This window comes from Bufo bufo, chromosome 2 (genome assembly GCF_905171765.1).
Source record: "Bufo bufo chromosome 2, aBufBuf1.1, whole genome shotgun sequence".
Lineage (NCBI taxonomy): Eukaryota > Metazoa > Chordata > Amphibia > Anura > Bufonidae > Bufo > Bufo bufo.
In genome coordinates, this window is record NC_053390.1 from 477,843,208 (window position 1) to 477,866,253 (window position 23,046).

Consider the following 23,046-nt stretch of genomic DNA (forward strand, 5'->3'; position numbering starts at 1 on the left):
GTCCACATAAAGATGGTACCCCTTGCCAAATAAGGGTGACACCAAGTCCCAGACTGTCTTCCCACTGCTCCCCAGGTAGTCAGGGCAACCGACCGGCTCCAGGGTCTGATCTTTTCCCTCATAGATCCGAAATTTGTGGGTATAGCCTGTGGCCCTTTCACAGAGCTTATACAATTTGACCCCATACCGGGCACGCTTGCTTGGGATGTATTGTTTGCAGCCAAGGCGCCCGGTAAAATGTATTAGGGACTCGTCTACGCAGATGTTTTGCTCTGGGGTATACAAATCTGCAAATTTCTAGTTGAAGTGGTCTATGAGGGGCCGAATTTTGTGGAGCCGGTCAAAAGCTGGGTGGCCTCTGGGACGGGAGGTGGTGTTGTCGCTAAAGTGCAGGAAACGCAGGATGGCCTCAAATCGTGCCCTGGACATAGCAGCAGAAAACATGGGCATGTGATGAATCGGGTTCGTGGACCAATATGACCGCAATTCAGGCTTTTTGGTTAGACCCATGTTGAGGAGAAGGCCCAGAAAAATGTTAATTTCGGAAACTTGGACTGGTTTCCACCGGAAAGGCTGGGCATAAAAGCTTCCCGGGTTGGCGGATATAAATTGTGTGGCATACCGATTTGTTTCTGCCACGACTAAGTCCAAGAGCTCCGCAGTCAAGAACAGCTCAAAAAATCCCAGGGCCGAACCGATCTGAGCTGTCTTAACCCGAACTCCAGACTGGGCGGTGAAAGGGGGAACTACAGGTGCTGCTGAAGTTGGTGACTGCCAATCAGGATTTGCCAGCACCTCAGGGACTCTAGGGGCTCTACGGGCCTGTCTGTGCGGTGGCTGCGATGGGGTAACTACTGCACGTGCCACCGTGCCAGCTTCAACTGCCCTTCTGGTGCTCGCCATGTCACCATGTTGTACGGCAGTGCTGGTACTAGGTCCAGGGAGGGCTGCGCTGCTGGTGTATGCCTCACCACGTGATCCGACAGCGCCAGCCCCACTCTGCTGCTCTTGAAGCGGATCCTGCGCAACCTGTGGTCTAGCGACACGGGGCCGGGTACGCCTGGTTCTATCAGGGACCTCCACCTCCTCGTCCGAACTTTGGGTCAGACTGCCACTGCTTTCTACAGGTTCGTATTCTGACCCGCTAGATTCGTCAGATGAGGGTTCCCATTCCTCATCCGACTGGGTCAGAATCCTGTAGGCCTCTTCAGAAGAATACCCCCTGTTTGACATTTGGACTACTAAATTTAGGGGTATTCCCTGAGACTACCCAAGAAAAAAAGCAAGCCTGTCTTACAAAGGGGAGGCTAGCGAAGTACCGGAGGCCGCTGCGGTTGATAAAAAATATCAAAACTGATTTTTTTATCGCCGCAGAGCTTGTAAAGTGATTGTGCAGTGATCAAAAAAGTATATATTTTTGGTCACTGCGGCGGGGCGGGTGTGGGTGAACGCACGTGTGGGCGACCAATCAGGCCTGATCGGGCAAACACTGCGTTTTGGGTGGAGGGCGAGCTAAGGTGACACTAATACAATTATAGATCTGACTGTGATCAGTTTTGATCACTTACAGATACTATAAATGTACAAATGCTGATTAGCGATACGCTAATCAGCGAATCAGTGACTGCGGGGGGCTGGGCGCTAACCGATGCTAAACTACCTAACCAAGGGGCCTAAACTATCCTAAAACCTAACAGTCAATACCAGTGAAAAAAAAAAGTGACAGTTTACACTGATCACTTTTTTCCTTTCACTAGGTGAATGACAGGGGTGATCAAGGGGTTAATTCGGGTGATGGGGGTGATCTGGGGCTAAGTGTAGTGTTGGTGGGTACTCACAGTGATCTCTGCTCCTCTGCTAGAACCAACCGACGAAAAGGACCAGCAGAGGAGCAGACAAGCCATTTAACACAACATATTTACTAATATGATGTGTTAGATGGCTTTTGATTCATTTTTTTGAAAATCGCCAGCCTGCCAGCCACGATCATTGGCTGGCAGGCTGGTGACGAACTTGTCCTCTAACTTTTGCCGGCCTGCGATGTGCATGCACGGGCCGGCTTTGAGCGAAATCTCGCGTCTCGCGAGATGACGCGTATATGCGTGACTGTGCGCAGCGCTGCTGCCTTCGGAACGCGATCCTGCGTTAGGCGGTCCGAAGGTGGTTAAAGGGCATCTGTTAGCAGATTTGAAACAGGCTCACCTGTTACATGTGCTCTTGGCAGTTGAAGACATCTGTGTTGGTCCCATGTTCATATGTGCCTGCATTGCTGAGAAAATGATGTTTTAATATATGCAAATCATCCTCTTGGAGCAACGTGGGCGTTGCCGTTACACCTAGACTAGGGGCTAAGCTCTCTCTGCAGCTGCTGCACCCTCTGCACTTTAATTGACAGGGCCAGGCAGTGAAAAAGTAATCTCACCGTTCCTTGTCGATCAAAGTGGAGAGGGTGCAGCAGTTACAGAAAGGGCAGAGCCTCTAAGTGTAACAGCAACTCCCCTGTTGCTCCTAGAAGCTCATTTGCATATATTAAAACATAATTTTTCTTAGCAATGCAGGCACATATGAACATGGGACCAACACAGATGCCTTCAGCTGCCAATTGCACATGCAACAGGTTAGCCAGTTTCATAGATACAAATCTGCTGACAGATACCCTTTAATACTTCAGGAAATGTAGCCAGGTATCACCATGTACCACTAAACTACTACAGGGTGGGCCATTTATATGGATACACCTTAATAAAATGGGAATGGTTGGTGATATTAACTTCCTGTTTGTGGCACATTAGTATATGTGAGGGGGGAAACATTTTAAGATTGGTGGTGACCATGGCGGCCATTTTGAAGTCGGACATTTTGAATCCAACGTTTGTTTTTTCAATAGGAAGAGGGTCATGTGACACATCAAACTTATTGGGAATTTCACAAGAAAAACAATGGTGTGCTTGGTTTTAACGTAACTTTATTCTTTCATGAGTTATTTACAAGTTTCTGACCACTTATAAAATGTGTTCAATGTGCTGCCCATTGTGTTGGATTGTCAATGCAACCCTCTTCTCCCACTCTTCACACACTGATAGCAACACTGCAGGAGAAATGCTATCACAGGCTTCCAGTATCCGTAGTTTCAGGTGCTGCACATCTCGTATCTTCACAGCATAGACAATTGCCTTCAGATGACCCCAAATATAAAAGTCTAAGGGGGTCAGATCGGGAGACCTTGGGGGCCATTCAACTGGCCCACGACGACCAATCCACTTTCCAGGAAACTGTTCATCTAGGAATGCTCGGACCTGACACCCATAATGTGGTGGTGCACCATCTTGCTGGAAAAACTCAGGGAACGTGCCAGCTTCAGTGCATAAAGCGGGAAACACATCATCATGTAGCAATTTCGCATATCCAGTGGCCTTGAGGTTTCCATTGATGAAGAATGGTCCCACTATCTTTGTACCCCATATACCACACCATACCATCAATTTTTTTGTTCCAACAGTCTTGGAGGGATCTATCCAATGTGGGTTAGTGTCAGACCAATAGCGGTGGTTTTGTTTGTTAACTTCACCATTCACATAAAAGTTTGCCTCACCACTGAACAAAATCTTCTGCTTAAACTGAGGGTCCCGTTCCAATTTTTGTTTTGCCCATTCTGTAAATTCAGTGCGCTGATCTGGGTCATCCTCGTTGAGATGCTGCAGTAGCTGGAGTTTGTAAGGGTGCCATTTGTGAGTAGCTAATATCCGCCGAAGGGATGTTCGACTAATGCCACTCTCCAGTGACATGCGGCGAGTGCTACGCTGTGGGCTCTTGCTGAATGAAGCTAGGACAGCCACTGATGTTTCTTCATTAGAGACAGATTTCATGCATCCACATTTTGTCAAATCCAACACTGAACCAGTTTCACTAAATTTAGCAAGCAGTTTGCTATTTGTAGCATGGGAGATGGATGGTCTCGTAGGGTGTCTTGCATTGAAATCTGCTGAAATGACCCGGTTACTGCGTTCACCAGACATCAACACAATTTCTATCCGCTCCTCACGTGTTAACCTGGGCGACATGTCAATGGCTGTAAACAAAGAGAAGCTTGTAAATAACTCATGAAAGAATAAAGTTACGTTAAAACCAAGCACACCATTGTTTTTCGTGTGAAATTCCCAATAAGTTTGATGTGTCACATGACCCTCTTCCTATTGAAAAAACAAAAGTTGGATTCAAAATGGCCGACTTCAAAATGGCCGCCATGGTTACCACCCATCTTGAAAAGTTTCCCCCCTCACATATACTAATGTGCCACAAACAGGAAGTTAATATCACCAACCATTCCCAATTTATTAAGGTGTATCCATATACAGTTAGAAGAAAAAGTATGTGAACCCTTGGGAAAGATATGGATTTCTGCACAAATTGGTCATAAAATGTGATCTTCATCTAAGTCACAACAATAGACAATCACAGTCTGCTTCAACTAATAACACACAAATAATTAAATGTTACCATGTTTTTATTGAACACACCATGTAAACATTCACAGTGCAAGTGGAAAAAGTATGTGAACCCTTGGATTTAATAACTGGTTGAACCTCCTTTGGCAGCAATAACTTCAACCAAACGTTTCCTGTAGTTGCAGATCCGACATGCAGAACGGTCAGGAGTAATTCTTGACCATTCCTCTTTACAGAACTGTTTCAGTTCAGCAATATTCTTGGGATGTCTGGTGTGAATCGCTTTCTTGAGGTCATGCCACAGCATCTCAATCGGGTTGAGGTCAGGACTCTGACTGGGCCACTCCAGAAGGCATATTTTCTTCTGTTTAAGCCATTCTGTTGTTGATTTACTTCTATGCTTTGGGTCGTTGTCCTGTTGCAACACCCATCTTCTGTTGACGCTTTAGCTGGTGGACAGATGGCCTTAAGTTCTCCTGCAAAATGTCTTGATAAACTTGGGAATTAATTTTTCCTTCGATGATAGCAATCCGTCCAGGCCCTGATGCAGCAAACCATCCCCAAACCATGATGCCCCCACCATCATACTTCACAGTTGGGATGAGGTTTTCATGTTGGTGGCTGTGCCTCTTTTTCTCCATACATAGTGTTGTGTGTTTCTTCCAAACAACTCAACTTTGGTTTCATCTGTCCACAGAATATTTTGCCAGTACTGCTGTGGAGCATCCAGGTGCTCTTGTGCAAACTGTAAACGTGCAGCAATGTTTTTTTTGGACAGAAGTGGCTTCCTCTGTGGTATCCTCCCATGAAATCCATTCTTGTTTAGTGTTTTATGTATCGTAGATTCCCTAACAGGGATGTTAGCATATGCCAGAGACTTTTGTAAGTCTTTAGCTGACACTCTAGGATTCTTCTTCACGTCATTGAGCAGTCTGCGCTGTGCTCTTGCAGTCATCTTTACAGGACGGCCACTCCTAGGGAGAGTAGCAGCAGTGCTGAACTTTCTCCATTTATAGACAATTTGTCTTACCGTGGACTGATGAACAGCAAGGCTTTTGGAGATACTTTTATAACCCTTCCCAGCTTTATGCAAGTCAACAATTCGTAATCGTAGGTCTTCTGAGAGCTCTTTTGTGCGTGGTATCATTCACATCAGGCAATGCTTCTTGTGAAAAGCAAACCCAGAACTGGTGTGTGTTTTTTATAGGGCAGGGCAGCTGTAACCAACACCTCCAATCTCATCTCATTGATTGGACTCCAGTTGGCTGACACCTCACTCCAATTAGCTCTTGGAGATGTCATTAGTCTAGGGGTTCACATACTTTTCCCACCTGGACTGTGAATGCTTACATGGTGTGTTAAATAAAATCATGGTAACATTTAATTATTTGTGTGTTATTAGTTTGAACAGACTGTGATTGTCTATTGTTGTGACTTAGATGAAGATGAGATCACATTTTATGACCAGTTTGTGCAGAAATCCATATCATTCCAAAGGGTTCACATACTTTTTCTTGCAACTGTAAATGGCCCACCCTGTACATTGCAAGGAATTAAAGAAACCAATAAATACCTTGCTATCTACTAGGTGACATTGATGGCTTATTCTAGCAATATGTCATCAATGTCTGAGATGGGTATAACCCTTCATAAATAGATATATTATATCGTTAGCTCCATTGGATCAGGGAATGATGTGAGTAAATACAATTTATGTACAGTACTGTGGAATATAGAACACTAAATATAAATACAGTGCGTCCTGGGCTCAAAACATGAATGAATTGGTCATGATTTAATTTATTCTGTAATTTTTTTTTTTCAGGCCAGAGGTGAAGGTAGTGGGGAAATGTCAAAATCTCTGTGGTTTAAAGATGGGTATGTTGCCTTCTATGTTATCTCTCAAGTCTACCTTGTAATTCTAATACTATTTGCTTTGTATTTAATTCAGTAAGTCTAAAGGCCAATCACTGAATGAACAAACAAATGCTTGTTCATTGGGTGAAAAATAGTTGATGTGGCAACCAAAATAATTGTTTCTGGGCAGCAGATCAGATCTTCTACCCAGAAACAATGATTCTCTATGGGAAGAAGCGATTGCAGTAACCAAGACTAGACCCCAAATTAAATATAGAACAGACACTAGACTCCAAATAAAAACCTAGAGACCAGTTCCCCCCAAAAAATTAAACTCAGCAAATCCAGCCCACTCCAGAAAATAAATACAGACCCCAGAATAAATATAGACCACCTAAACAAATACAAATACAGACCACAGCCCAGACAGCAAACATGGAACATACTGTTTACAGCACAACTCCCTTAGCTTAATGACCTAAATAGATATGGTAAAACTTAGTATTTATTATCCATGCCCTCATGTTTTTCATATAGTATTGTTTTTGTTTTAGGGCCTATTCACATGCCGCCGTAATTTTGGTGTGGAGTCCATGTGGTGTCTACCTCACATTATTTTCAAAGAGAGGCAGTGCTGCAGTTCATGCAGCCAACAATTTAAAGCCACGACCTGGAACATGTCCCTTCTTGATGCAGTGTCCAGACCCACTTGAAGCCTAGACGGGTGTCTGCTCGCAGTTTAGCACCATTCAATGGAGCTAAGCTTCAAGCAGGTCTGAGGCACTCAAAATGGACAAACATGGCAGAAACAGTATTGTACGCAGGTGATTTTGACAGCATCAAAATCTGCTGTGTGACTGTATTCTTATCCTTATCCAGGATCCTGATTAATTGAGTTTTTCTTCCAGTCTAGCAGGTGAACTGCTTTTCAGCGTATTGTTTCTCCGGTAACATAGTGAACATCCCCACTTCTAAGTGAGCTCTTAGAAAATGACAACTCATACTACATTTAAATTATTACATTTGACAAATCTTTTAAAAGCAAAATCACTCCTATGTATCTTATATCATATATCTTTTTCAGACCTGCTGGTGGTCTCATTATTATTGACAGTATGCCAGACATTAGGAAAAGAAAGCCCATACCTCTAGTTAGTGACTTGGTGAGTTATCTCTATAACCATTCTTTTAACCTTTTCCTTTTATAATCTTGCATTGCTCTCTAGTCTCTAATTTTTTTGTATTATTGTATTTCATGCATTCCTCCTCTGTAAAGGCAATGGTAAGTTTGGCTAAGTAAATATTGTTATGCTACATGGGGGTATTACCCATCAAATATACCACTTGTATACCAAGTTTAACTTTTTCCAGTGAAAAGTCAAAATATCATTAAACACCATATTCATTGGGACATGTTGGATTTTTCAGTGGCCACTAATTTTTTCTTTAAATACAAATCTTTTCGCAGCTTTTTCTATATGCCACAATTTCACATGACTGGAGAGTGATGTTTCTTTTTTTCTGATTAAATTAAGAAATGTTTGTGGTTGACATTTGATCTTTTGAGCTAAGCAATTTTTATTCAAAGAAGCTTCTTATTTTTTCCCCTCAGTCCCTAGTACAATCCCGCAAAGCAGGCATAACTTCTGCACTTGCAACAAGCACTTTAAACAATGAAGAACTAGTAAGTACTGCAATTGCGTATTCAGTCAAATGTCAAAAGTTAATTTTATTTACACTCACTTCATTGTATTCTATAATATTTTCAGAAAAACCATGTTTACAAGAAGGCCCTTCAAGCTTTAATATACCCAATCTCCAGCACTACACCTCACAACTTTGAGGTGTGGACTGCCACAACACCCACCTACTGTTATGAGTGTGAAGGGCTCTTGTGGGGTATTGCCCGGCAGGGTATGCGGTGTACAGAATGTGGAGTCAAGTGCCATGAAAAATGTCAGGACCTCCTGAATGCCGACTGTTTGCAAAGTAAGCATTCATTTGTATGTACACTGCACTCCCGAAGAACAATGATTTTATATGCTGTATAAATAATTGCATCACCTGAAACACAAGACCAGTGGCACATTTACACAGGCCAACTATAGGAATGAGCCATTGCTCAACGTTATTTCCCGATAATGGATCCGATAATCTGACTGTGTAAATTGGTCCTAAGGCTTGAGCATACCAATATTTATAGCATATTTATATTGGGATTAATTGCTGTGAAAATCCAGTATCAATACTTGCCTGACAAGAATTAGCTTAAAGGGGCTGTCCAGGTTCAGAGCCACATTTTTTACCCAGGCATGCTCCGATGCTCTCTTTTGCCCTGCGCTGAATTGCGCCGGACAAATGCATTTCTAGGAGATCCAGTGACGTACTGGGCTCTCCATAGGGATTGCTAGGTGGAGGCTACCGCCCAGCAGTGAGCCCGGTGACATCACCGGGACTTATGGGCGGGCTTTAGCGCTGCCCTAGCCTGTAAAACGGCTAAGGCAGTGCTAAAGCCCGTCCATCACAGCCGGTGACATCACTGAATACACTGTTGGACGAAAGCCTCCGCCTTGCAGTGTAAAAACAAACAAAAAAGCCCTTGCCCTGCATGATTCAGCTCAGGGCAAAGGAGAGCATCGGAGCATAAAATGCTCCTATGCTCATATTAGGGGACGGCTCTTTCCTATACACTTGTATAGAAACGAGCCGTCCCATTGAAATGAATGGAAGGGCTTGGGTGTAATTACACCTGCTCACCGCTGCGGATGTGACGGCAAGCAGGTAAACAATAAAGAGGAGGCAGCGCTGGCACGGCGCGCCTTCTCTTCAATCAGCTGATTGGTGGGGGTGCTGGCTGTCAGACTCCTGCCGATCTGATATTGATGACCTATCCTGAGGATAGCTCATCAATAAATATAACTTGGACAACCCCTTTAAAGCTGAACTGTGATTGGTTGCTGTGGGCAGGAATGATTGTTTGTCTTTTAGACAGTTTAATAAATCTCCCCCATTGCTCTGTGTTTTTCCTACCAGGGGCAGCTGAAAAGAGCTCCAAGCATGGAGCTGAGGATCGTACTCTTAATATTATCATGGTTCTGAAAGATAGGATGAAAATCCGCGAAAGAAACAAACCAGAGATATTTGAGCTTATTCAAGAGGTTTTTGGAGTTGCTAAAGCCACACATGCACATCAGATCAAAGCTGTAAAGCAGAGTGTTCTGGATGGGACCTCAAAGTGGTCAGCAAAGATCAGCATCACCGGTAAATAGAGTTATATATGCATCAAATGTAGATACCAAGTGAATAAACTGCAAAATATATGCATGTAGAGAAAACAATAAGGGGGTAATTTACTAACCAGAAATACGCCTATATTAGGCATATTTCTGGTGCAGATTGCGGCACAAATGTCCTTTGTGCCGCAATCTGCGACTTTTCTCTGCTCACACCAGGTCTAAAAAGTTGGCGTGGTGTGGGTGGAAAAGGAGACAGGTCAGCAGGCCCATCTCATTCACCATTTTCTACACCTGGTTTAGGTGTAGCAAATGGTCTAAATGTAAGACAGTTAGGAAGCATTTAAAAGCGCCGGTGGATCCGTCTAAGTTGTGAAGAGGCTGGCGCCTCTACATAACTCTGGCAGATCCACCGCCAGCTAAAGGGCTTATTAAGACTGGCGTCTAAAATGCTGGTCTTACTAAATTATTCCCTAAATATTTTTCTCATGCTGTAGTAATGTAATGCACTGTAGTCATTGATATAATTAATATAATGAAATCAACCCTTCAGTTCATCATCAGACCCAGGTGTAGGGGAAACAGGCCTCCTAAAGCCTGTTTATGGACTTGACGTGGCAGAACTACCAGCAGGGTGTGATGCAGGGTGTAATGCAGGAGGAAATTGCATTTTTGAAATCTGAGATTTGTAAATTAACTGTTAAACAAACTCAGGCTGGAAATGTTGCAATGCCACTGCCACAGAGGCCCGCTAGAAATGGAAGATGGGTTACAGCAGGTTCTGATAGATTTAGAGTTGTTGATAGAAGACATGTCCCACAGTCTGTGGCTCTCCATAATTCATTTTCAGCACTTTCAGAGTGCAAGAGCAACATGGAGGATTGCTCAGGGACAGTGGGTGAGGAACAATCATCTCCTATGCCTAAAGTATGCAAGAATGCAGTCAAAGACAAAAAGGATAAGGTGAGCAGCTGTTGGTGGGCAATTCTATCATAAGAGGTATGAAGTTTGAGGAAAATGATTTTGTGAGATGTCTCCCTGATGCTACCGCTAGCAGGGACAGACGACGTATCCTTAATATTGTTAAGCAAGCAAAGCAGTAAATGGAGGTGGGTGTTATTGTCCATCTTGGGACAAATGATTTGGCTTGCAATTGAGGTTTCAAAGGTGAAGGAAGCTTTTCACACACTTGGTAATGATATACGGAAAGTTGCATCAACTGTTTCATTCTCTTCAGTTTTGCCTGTGCATAACCTTAAGCATGACAGGCAGATGCGCATTAAGGAATTCAATGTATGGCTTGGTGAATGGTGTCTGAACCAAGGGTTTGGCTTTGTGTCTCATGTTAGCTCTTGTTGGAATGGAAAAGAACTGTACAAGAAAGATGGTTTGCATCTTTCTGTCAAGGGAATGAATGTCCTCAGTGAACAGTTCAAAGTATTTGATAAGGAGCATTTAAACTAGGAAAAGGGGGTAAAAGAGTGATAATCCAGCAGTCCGACTGCCCGCAGAACAATGCCAGAAGATGCCAGTAGCACATAGGTTAAGAAATGACAAGCTCAGAGTCTTGTCTACAAATGCTTGCAGTTTAGGGAATAAGATCAATGAACTTGAGTCTATAATGGCATTTGAGAATATAGATTTAGTGGCTGTTACTGAGACATGGTTAAATGAGAGTAATGACTAGGATATAACAATACCAGTGTAACGGTCACGTACACACACACACAGGGGGGAGGGAAGTGACCACTGCGCTCCACCCTCACCCCTGGCCCTGCCTACTTGTCTCGCGAGTCCTAATGACAGGGGACAACTGGACGGCAATCCCTAGCTTGGAATAAGTGCAGGGATGACAGACAGACAAACAACGGAACGTGACCGGACCGAGTCAATACCAGGAAATCTACAAAGTACAAATGGAGCAAGCAGAGAAAAGTCAGGAGAAGCCGGGGTCATAAATACCAGGAGAGTCATGAAGTACCAAAGGAGTCAGCAGAGGATCGTCAGGAGTTCAGCAGGGGGTCAGTACGCCAGGAAAGACAAAATCGCAGGTGGAACCTAAATAACAGGCAATCTGTGGCCAGCAGATTGCCTGTTTAAATAGGGAGCTAGAGGGGTCATGTGACGTGGCCAGCGTCACATGACTTCACACAGACTACACAGCCGAGCACCGAGTGATCAGCTCGGTGCTCAGCCCTAAAACCATTAGCATGAATGCAGATAGATGTACACATAGTATTATCAGGAGCGCGGGTGACGCTGGACGCACTGATGATGCGCGCACGCTCTGGACGTGCCCGCCTCCTAGATGGCGCCGTGACAGTACCCCCCCTTTTACGCGGGGCCACCGGACCCAAGGACTCGGGTGACGGCTTCTCGGGATTATCCTCATGAAATTTCTTAACCAGTCTAGGGGCATGAACCTCCCTAGCTGGTACCCAAGACTACTCCTCAGGTCCATAGCCCTTCCAGTGCACCAGATACTGCAAGTAATTACGCACTCTCCTGACATCCACAATTTTAGATACCACATACTTCACAGAATCCTTAACCAGAACAGGCAGAGGCGCGGCTTGTGACGGTACAATAGGTTCGATGTATTTTTTTAGTAGGGACTTGTGAAATACATCGTGAATGTGGAACGAGTTGGGCAATTCTAACCTAAATGACACAGGATTAATCACCTCTACGATTTTGTACGGCCCTACAAAGCGAGGAGCAAACTTTCTTGAAGCAACTTTGAGTGAAAGATTTTTAGAGGACAACCACACCTTATCACCCACCTAAAAGTTCACCCCCGTGGAACGTCTCCTATTGGCCTTGACTCTTTGAGTATCTTGAGCCTTTTCAAGGTTTGATTGAACCCGAGCCCATACTGTGCACAGTTCAGAGGAGAGCCTATCCGCCTCAGGGTTAGAGGAGGAGACGGATGACCCAGAAAGAAAATGAGGATGAAAGCCATAGTTACAAAAAAAAGGAGAGACCCCAGCAGAGGAATTAACACGGTTATTCAGAGAAAACTCGGCTAATGGAAGGTATTTCACCCACAACTGTTGATCATCTGCAACACATGCCCTGAGAAATTGTTCCACCTCGCACAAACCTCACAGGCCAACACATAAGACTTGACGTCTCTAGTTAAAGTAGGCCACCAGAATGATCTGGAAACCAGCTCCTTAGTGCCCTCAATGCCCGGATGTCACAAAAAACAGAGTCATGACACTCACCCAGCAGTTGGAGACGAAACTGTACGGGAACAAACAACTTATCTGTAGGAGTGGATGGCGGAGCTAGGTGTTGTTCAGCCTTGATGAGAGTCGTGATGTCCTGAGACAAGGCTGCTATGAAGACCTTAGCTGGTAAAATGGTTTCAGGTGGAGTCTCTGTAGGCTGGTACGCACAGAAACTCCGAGAGAGTGCGTCGGCCTTCACGTTTCTACTTCCAGGTCTGAAAGTTATGGAAAAATTAAAGCGAGTAAAAAACAATGCCCATCTAGCCTGACGGGGATTTAACCTTTTAGCCGACTCGAGAAACATTAGGTTCTTATGATCGGTAACAACAGTAACACAATGTTTTGCCCCCTCAAGAAAATGTCTCCATTCTTCAAATGCCCACTTAATGGCCAGTAACTCCCGATTTCCTATGTCATAATTTCTCTCAGAGGGGGGAAACTTTCTGGAAAAAAAAGCACAAGGTCTCAGGTTAGTGAGGGTAGCAGGACTTTGCGAGAGGACTGCTCCTGCCCCGTCCTCAGAAGCATCCACCTCCACGATAAAAGTTTTTTCCTGATCTGGCTGGGTTAGAATGGGAGTGCTACTGAAAGCATCCTTTAGGGTTTCAAATGAATCTAAGGCCTCAGTAGACCAATTTTCCAGATCCGCCCCTTTTTTTGTGAGGTCGGTCGGTGGTCTAGCGATTACCGAGAAATTCTTTATGAACTTACGGTAGTAGTTAGCGAATCCAAGGAAACGTTGTAAGGCCTTTAAGGATGATGGTCTTACCCATCCCTTAATCGCTAAAACCTTGCTAGGATCCATCTTTATGGCATGGGGAGTCAGAACATGTCCGAGAAATATAATCTCCCGCACCCCAAAAACACATTTTTCCTGTTTAGCAGATAATTGGTTCTCTCTCAACACCTCCAACACCTGTCTAACCTGAAACACATGACACTTAAAATCAGGGGAAAATATAAAAATGTCGTCGAGATATACAATGACAAATTTTCCCAAGAGCTCCCTAATAGGGATGAGCGAACCCGAACTGTATAGTTCGTACCGAATTTATAGTTCGTACCGAACTGTATCGGGTTCGTACCGAATTTTGGGGTGTCCGTGACACGGACCTGAACCTGAACATTTTCGTAAAAGTCCGGGTTCGGTGTTCGGCGCTTTCTTGGCGCTTTTTGAAAGGCTGCAAAGCAGCCAATCAACAAGCGTCATACTACTTGCCCCAAGAGGCCATCACAGCCTTGCCTACTATTGGCATGGCTGTGATTGGCCAGTGCAGCATGTGACCCAGCCTCTATATAAGCTTGGGTCACGTAGCGCTGCACGTCACTCTGCTGATACAAGTGTAGGGAGAGGTTGCAGCTGCGACGTTAGGGCGAGATTAGGCAGTGATTAACTCCTCCAAAAGACTTCATTCAGTGATCGATCTACAGCTGTGGATCATTGAACTGCTGCTATTCAATTGCTCACTGTTTTTAGGCTGCCCAGAGCGTTTTTCAGTCACTTTTTTCTGGGGTGATCGGCGGCCATTTTGTGGCTTGTGGTGCGCCAGCACAAGCTGCCACCAAGTACATTTAACCATCAATAGTGTGGTTATTTTTTGCTATATCCTACATCAGGGTCAAGCTGTCATCAAGTGCATTTAACCATTAATAGTGTGGTTATTTTTTGGCTATATCCTACCTCAGGGTCAAGCTGTCATCAAGTGCATTTAACCATCAATAGTGTGGTTATTTTTTGGCCATATACTACATCAGGGTCAAGCTGAGCCTGTCACCAAGTTATTCTCAATAACTTCACACACACGCTACTGTTCAATTCCAAGTCTAATTCTGTGTGTAAATGTATACCTGTCACCCAGCACCTAAAAAATAGGCCTCAAATTTATATTCATCCAAATCTGTCATTATTGCTTTAGCTGGTCAAGTTATTTAGTGTCCGTCAAAGCACAGTTTTTGTTCTGGGTTGAAATACAATTCCCAATTTTGCAATTCTCTAAATTAGTGGTTTCTGCTGTATCAGGCCTACTTTAAATCTATCCCTAAAAGGGTATATTAGATTCAAGGTGCTGATAGGGTAATTCTCAATAACTTCACACACACGCTACTGTGCAGATCCAAGTCTAATTCTGTCCGTAAACGTATACCTGTCACCCAGCGCCTAAATAATAGGCTTCAAATTTATATTCAGCTAAATCTGTCATTACTGGTGTGCCTGTATTAGTGTAATACGGTACCTAAATAGATAGCCAGATAGTGTTAGGTGTCTGTAAAAAAAGGCCTGAATTTGAATTCAATACATTGGGCCAAAAAATATTTTTCTTATTGTGGTGAACGGTAACAATGAGGAAAACATCTAGTAAGGGACGCGGACATGGTCGTGGTGGTGTTAGTGGACCCTCTGGTGCTGGGAGAGGACGTGGCCGTTCTGCCACAGCCACACGTCCTAGTGTACCAACTACCTCAGGTCCCAGTAGCCGCCAGAATTTACAGCCATATTTGGTGGGGCCCAATGCCGTTCTAAGGATGGTAAGGCCTGAGCAGGTACAGGCATTAGTCAATTGGGTGGCCGACAGTGGATCCAGCACGTTCACATTAACCAGTCTTCTGCAGAAAGCGCACAGATGGCACATGAAAACCAAGCCCATCAGTCTGTCACATCACCCCCATGCATATCAGGGAAACTGTCTGAGTCTCAAGTTATGCAGCAGTCTCTTATGCTGTTTGAAGACTCTGCTGGCAGGGTTTCCCAAGGGCATACACCTAGACCTTCCCCAGCGGTGGAAGACATAGAATGCACTAACGCACAACCACTTATGTTTCCTGATGATGAGGACATGGGAATACCACCTCAGCACGTCTCTGATGATGATGAAACACAGGTGCCAACTGCTGCGTCTTTCTGCAGTGTGCAGACTGAACAGGAGGTCAGGGATGAAGACGATGCAGGGGACGATGAGGTCCTAGACCCCACATGAAATGAAGGTCGTGCCACTGACTTTCACAGTTCGGAGGAAGAGGCAGTGGTGAGACAGAGCCAACAGCGTAGCAAAAGACAAAGAAGGAGCAGTGGGCAAAAAGCAGAACACCCGCCGCCAAGAGACTCCGCCTGCTACTGACCGCCGCCATCTGGGACCGAGCACCCCAAAGGCAGCTTCAAGGAGTTCCCTGGCATGGCACTTCTTCGAACAATGTGCTGACGACAAGACCCGAGTGGTTTGCACGCTGTGCCATCAGAGCCTGAAGCGAGGCATTAACGTTCTGAACCTTAGCACAACCTGCATGACCAGGCACCTGCATGCAAAGCATGAAATGCAGTGGAGTAAACACCTTAAAAACAAGGAAGTCCCTCAGGCTCCCCCTGCTACCTCTTCTGCTGCTGCCGCCTCGGCCTCTTCTGCTGCTGCCGCCGCCTTGGCCTCTTCCTCCGCCTCTGGAGGAACGTTGGCACCTGCCGCCCAGCAAACAGAGGATGTACCACCAACACCACCACCTCCGTCACCAAGCATCTCAACCATGTCACACGGCAGCGTTCAGCTCTCCATCTCACAAACATTTGAGAGAAAGCGTAAATTCCCACCTAGCCACCATCTATCCCTGGCCCTGAATGCCAGCATTTCTAAACTACTGGCCTATGAAATGCTGACATTCAGGCTGGTGGACACAGACAGCTTCAAACAGCTCATGTCGCTTGCTGTCCCACAGTATGTTGTTCCCAGCCGCCACTACTTCTCCAAGAGAGCTGTGCCTTCCCTGCACAACCAAGTATCCAATAAAATCAAGTGTGCACTGCGCAACGCCATCTGTGGCAAGGTCCACCTAACCACAGATACGTGGACCAGTAAGCACGGCCAGGGACGCTATATCTCCCTAACTGCACACTGGGTAAATGTAGTGGCGGCTGGGCCCCAGGCGGAGAGCTGTTTGGCGCACGTCCTTCCGCCGCCAAGGATCGCAGGGCAACATTCTTTGCCTCCTGTCTCCTCCTCCTCCTACTCAGCTTCCTCCTCCTCTTCTTCCACCTGCTCATCCAGTCAGCCACACACCTTCACCACCAACTTCAGCACAGCCCGGGGTAAACGTCAGCAGGCCGTTCTGAAACTCATATGTTTGGGGGACAGGCCCCACACCGCACAGGAGTTGTGGGGGGGTATAGAACAACAGACCGACGAGTGGTTGCTGCCAGTGAGCCTCAAGCCCGGCCTGGTGGTGTGCAATAATGGGCGAAATCTCGTTGCAGCTCTGGGACTAGCCGATTTGACGCACATCCCTTGCCTGGCGCATGTGCTGAATTTGGTGGTGCACAAGTTCATTCGCAACTACCCCGACATGTCAGAGCTGCTGCATAAAGTGCGGGCCGTCTGTTCGCGCTTCCGGCGTTCACATCCTGCCGCTGCTCGCCTGTCTGCGCTACAGCGTAACTTCGGCCTTCCCGCTCCCCGCCTCATATGCGACGTGCCCACCAGGTGGAACTCCACCTTGCACATGCTGGACAGACTGTGCGAGCAGCAGCAGGCCATAGTGGAGTTTCAGCTGCAGCACGCACGGGTCAGTCGCACTGCGGAACAGCACCACTTCACCACCAATGACTGGGCCTCCATGCGAGAGCTGTGTGCCCTGTTGCACTGTTTCGAGTACTCCACCTACATGGCCAGTGGCGATGACTCCGTTATCAGCGTTACAATACCACTTCTATGTCTCCTTGAGAAAACACTTAAGGCGATGATGGAAGAGGAGGTGGCCCAGGAGGAGGAGGAGGAAGAGGGGTCATTTTTAGCACTTTCAGGCCAGTCTCTTCGAAGTGACTCAGAGGGAGTTTTTTTGCAACAGCAGAGGCGAGGTACAAATGTGGCCAGACAGGGCCCACTACTGGAGGACGAGGAGGACGAGGATGAGGAGGAGGTGGAGGAGGATGAGGATGAAGCATGTTCACAGCGGGGTGGCACACAACGCAGCTCGGGCCCATCACTGGTGCGTGGCTGGGGGGAAATGCAGGACTATGACGATACGCCTCCCACAGAGGACAGCTTGTCCTTACCTCTGGGCAGCCTGGCACACATGAGCGACTACATGCTGCAGTGCCTGCGCAACGACAGCAGAGTTGCCCACATTTTAACGTGTGCGGAGTACTGGGTTGCCACCCTGCTGGATCCACGGTACAAAGACAATGTGCCCCCCTTACTTCCTGCACTGGAGCGTGATAGGAAGATGCGCGAGTACAAGCGCACGTTGGTAGACGCGCTACTGAGAGCATTCCCAAATGTCACAGGGGAACAAGTGGAAGCCCAAGGCGAAGGCAGAGGAGGAGCAAGAGGTCGCCAACGCAGCTGTGTCACGGCCAGCTCCTCTGAGGGCAGGGTTAGCATGGCAGAGATGTGGAAAAGTTTTGTCACCACGCCACAGCTAACTGCACCACCACCTGATACGGAACGTGTTAGCAGGAGGCAACATTTCACTAACATGGTGGAACAGTACCTGTGCACACCCCTCCACGTACTGACTGATGGTTCGGCCCCATTCAACTTCTGGGTCTCCAAATTGTCCACGTGGCCAGAGCTAGCCTCTTATGCCTTGGAGGTGCTGGCCTGCCCGGCGGCCAGCGTTTTGTCTGAACGTGTATTCAGCACGGCAGGGGGCGTCATTACAGACAAACGCAGCCGCCTGTCTACAGCCAATGTGGACAAGCTGACGTTCATAAAAATGAACCAGGCATGGATCCCACAGGACCTGTCCATCCCTTGTGCAGATTAGACATTAACTACCTCCCCTTAACCATATATTATTGTACTCCAGGGCACTTCCTCATTCAATCCTATTTTTATTTTCATTTTACCATTATATTGCGGGGCAACCCAAAGTTGAATGAACCTCTCCTCTGTCAGGGTGCCGGGGCCTAAAAATATCTGACAGTGGCCTGTTCCAGTGGTGGGTGACATGAAGCCTGATTCTCTGCTATGACATGAAGACTGATTCTCTGCTGACATGAAGCCTGAATCTCTGTTATGGGACCTCTCTCCTCTGTCTGGGTGCCGGGGCCTAAAAATATCTGACAGTGGCCTGTTCCAGTGGTGGGTGACATGAAGCCTGATTCTCTGCTATGACATGAAGACTGATTCTCTGCTGACATGAAGCCTGAATCTCTGTTATGGGACCTCTCTCCTCTGCCTGGATGCCTGGGCCTAAATATGTGACAGTGGCCTGTTCCAGTGGTGGGTGACATGAAGCCTGATTCTCTGCTATGACATGAAGACTGATTCTCTGCTGACGTGAAGCCTGAATCTCTGTTATGGGACCTCTCTCCTCTGCCTGGGTGCCTGGGCCTAAATATGTGACAGTGGCCTGTTACAGTGGTGGGTGACGTGAAGCCTGATTCTCTGCTATGACATAAAGACTGATTCTGTGCTGATATGAAGCCAGATTCTCTGTTACGGGACCTCTCTCCTCTGCCTGGGTGCCTGGGCCTAAATATGTGACAGTGGCCTGTTCCAGTGGTGGGTGACGTGAAGCCTGATTCTCTGCTATGACATGAAGACTGATTCTGCGCTGACATGAAGCCAGATTCTTTGCTATGGCATGAAGAGACTGATTCTCTGCTGACGTGAAGCCAGATTCTCTGCTATGGGACCTCTGTCCAATTGATATTGGTTCATTTTTTATTTTTTTATTTTAATTCATTTCCCTATCCACATTTGTTTGCAGGGGATTTACCTACATGTTGCTGCCTTTTGCAGCCCTCTAGCTCTTTCCTGGGCTGTTTTACAGCCTTTTTAGTGCCCAAAAGATCGGGTCCCCATTGACTTCAATGGGGTTCGGGTTCGGGACGAAGTTCGGGTCGGGTTCGGATCCCGAACCCGAACATTTCCGGGAAGTTCGGCCGAGCTTCTCGAACCCGAACATCCAGGTGTTCGCTCAACTCTAGTGGTAAGTAGGTAAATGACCTGTGAAATCCTAAAGGTGCTATTTGGAATGTGGGCCCCTTTGCCCACCTAGGCTGCAAAAAAGTGTCACACATGTGGTATCGCCGTATTCAGGAGAAGTTGGGCAATGTGTTTTGGGGTGTCTTTTTACATATACTCATGCTGGGTTAGAGAAATATCTCGGCAAAAGACAACTTTTCCCATTTTCTTATACAAAGTTGGCATTTGACCAAGATATTTATCTCACCCAGCATGGGTATATGTAAAATGACACCCCAAAACACATTGCCCAACTTCTCCTGAGTACGGCGATACCACATGTGTGACACTTTTTTGCAGCCTCGTTGCGCAAAGGGGCCCACATTCATTTTATAAGGGCATTTTTAGACATTTGGATCCCAGACTTCTTCTCACGCTTTAGGGCCCCTAGAATGCCAGGGCAGTATAAATACCCCACATGTGACCCCATTTTGGAAAGAAGACACCCCAAGGTATTCAATGAGGGGCATGGCGAGTTCATAGAAATTTTTTTTTTTGCCACAAGTTAGCGGAAATTGATTTTTTTTTTTTTCTCACAAAGTCTCCTTTTCCGCTAACTTGGGACAAAAATTTCAATCTTTCATGGACTCAATATGCCCCTCACGGAATACCTTGGGGTGTCTTCTTTCCGAAATGGGGTCACATGTGGGGTATTTATACTGCCCTGGCATTCTAGGGGACCTAAAGCGTGAGAAGAAGTCTGGAATATAAATGTCAAAAAAATTTTACGCATTTGGATTCTGTGAGGGGTATGGTGAGTTCATGTGAGATTTTATTTTTTGACACAAGTTAGTGGAATATGAGACTTTGTAAGAAAAAAAATTATAATTTCCGCTAACTTGGGCCAAAAAAATGTCTGAATGGAGCCTTACAGGGGGGTGATCAATGACAGGGGGGTGATCAGGGAGTCTATATGGGGTGATCACCCCCCTGTCATTGATCACCCCCCTATAAGGCTCCATTCAGATGTTCGTATGTGTTTTGCGGATCCGATCCATGTATCAGTGGATCCGTAAAAATCATACGGACATCTGAATGCAGCCTTACAGGGGGGTGATCAATGACAGGGGGGTGATCAATGACAGGGGGGTGATCAATGACAGGGGGGTGATCAGGGAGTCTATATGGGGTGATCACCCCCCTGTAAGGCTCCATTCAGATGTCCGTATGTGTTTTGCGGATCCGATCCATGTATCAGTGGATCCGTAAAAATCATACGGACATCTGAATGCAGCCTTACGGGGGGGTTATCAATGACAGGGGGGTGATCAATGACAGGGGGGTGATCAGGGAGTCTATATGGGGTGATCACCCCCCTGTAAGGCTCCATTCAGATGTCCGTATGTGTTTTGCGGATCCAATCCATCTATCAGTGGATCCGTAAAAATCATACGGACATCTGAATAGAGCCTTACAGAGGGGTGATCAATGACAGGGGGGTGATCAATGACTGGAGGGTGATCAGGGGGTCTATATGGGGTGATCAGGGGTTCATAAGGGGTTAATAAGTGACAGGGGGGGTGTAGTGTAGTGGTGTTTGGTGCTACTTTACTGAGCTACCTGTGTCCTCTGGTGGTCGATCCAAACAAAAGGGACCACCAGAGGACCAGGTAGCAGGTATATTAGATGCTGTTATCAAAACAGCGTCTAATATACCTGTTAGGGGTTAAAAAAATCACATCTCCAGCCTTCCAGCGAACGATCGCCGCTAGCAGGCTGGAGATCCACTCGCTTACCTTCCGATCCTGTGAACGCGCGCGCCTGTGTGCGCGCGTTCACAGGAAATCTCGCGTCTCGCGAAATGACGAGTAGATGCGTGACTCTGCGCAGGGCTGCCGCCTCCGGAACGCGATCCTGCGTTAGGCGGTTAAAATATAGCAACATTTGTATGCTGTAAAATAAAGACATTTAGTTAGTGACGCATTATGCCCTTTAAATAAGCACAGTTACATAGATACAAATAACATAAGTCATATTCAATAAATAGTGAAAGATTTAAAAGCATAACAGACAAATGGCGCTTACCTTTTGAGGTGTTTAAAGTCTTGGTGACCTATGCCTGTCCTTGCATATGTATCTCTGTGCTAGCCCTGCACAGAATGTGTCCTGTTTATATAGGCGGTTCCTGTTGTAAACCACACCATGTGGTAATGATTAGCATATTCATTAGTTGATGTCGCTCAAATAGTTAGATTATGTTTTATAAGAATTTATATGTTTATTGTAGGCCTTTTTTATGTCCAAATCTTAATTTTATATCAAAATGTTATAAATGGGCTTATCAAAAAGGATTTTTATCAAAATGAAGTTTATAAAATAGGATTTTTATCAAAATGAAGTTTATCAAAATAGGATTTTTATCAAAATGAAGTTTATAAAAATAGGATTTTTATCAAAATTAAGTTTATGAAACTAGGCGTGTTATCAAAATAGGATTTTATCAAAATGAAACTTATCAAACTGTATAAATTGATATAAATTCATATCAAAGTGGGTGGCTTTTATATCAAAAGCCGGACATTAGCCGGAATCTGAGAAGGATGTCTGGGACTGCTGTCACTAGCTGTAGTAAGATGTCATAACCTTTGCAGTAGAAAGCATGCTTTAAACAGATGTGCTTTTGTCTTCATTTGTAAACTGCCAGACATTAGCAGTAATCTGAGAAGGATGTCTGGGAGGATGTCACCATCTATAGTAAGATGTCAGGAATCTGAGAAGTGATAAACCATTAATGGTCGAATACAAATGTATTAAGAATCAATATAAATTTAATATCAAGCAATATAAATTTAATATCAAGCAATATAAAAGGGGCAGAGGTATCTGTATAAAAGGGGGCGTGGTACCTGTCACTTTGCAGTTTGACTAAACATATATCCCCTTACTGCTACCAGGATTATCTCTATATAGGAAAGACAGAGAAGGCAAGAAAGAGGGGGAGGAGTGTATGTGAAAGATAGCATAAAATCTAATCTAATACAAGTTAGCGAGACCAATTTAGAGTCAGTTTGGGTTACGTTGCAGCTTGATAATCATAAGGTAACTCGTGTAGGTGTGATATATAGACCATCTGGCCAAGTCAAAGAATTAGATGATCTACTAGTTGAGGAAATAGCTAAAATGACATTGAAAGGGGAAGTTATCATTATGGGAGACTTTAATCTTCCTGATGTAAACTGGAAAACCAAAATAGCTAGTTCTGCCAGGAGTACAGATATTCTAAATTCCCTACTGGGATTATCTCTACAGCAAGTAGTTGAGAAACCAACCAGGAAGGAGGCCATTTTAGATTTAGTATTCACAAATGGGAATTTGGTATCTGATA

General features: G+C 45.5%; 1 protein-coding gene across 1 annotated transcript in view; it reads left to right on the forward strand.

Moving 5' to 3' along the window:
* LOC120990939 (protein unc-13 homolog A-like) overlaps positions 1–23,046 on the forward strand; it is a 2,175,961-nt gene that overhangs the window by 675,118 nt on the left and 1,477,797 nt on the right. Inside the window, exons 12-17 of the mRNA XM_040419831.1 lie at positions 6,271–6,323; positions 7,387–7,465; positions 7,579–7,584; positions 7,915–7,986; positions 8,072–8,291; positions 9,336–9,563. Of these exons, the coding sequence (XP_040275765.1) occupies positions 6,271–6,323; positions 7,387–7,465; positions 7,579–7,584; positions 7,915–7,986; positions 8,072–8,291; positions 9,336–9,563 (658 nt within the window). The remainder of the gene's footprint in view (positions 1–6,270; positions 6,324–7,386; positions 7,466–7,578; positions 7,585–7,914; positions 7,987–8,071; positions 8,292–9,335; positions 9,564–23,046) is intronic.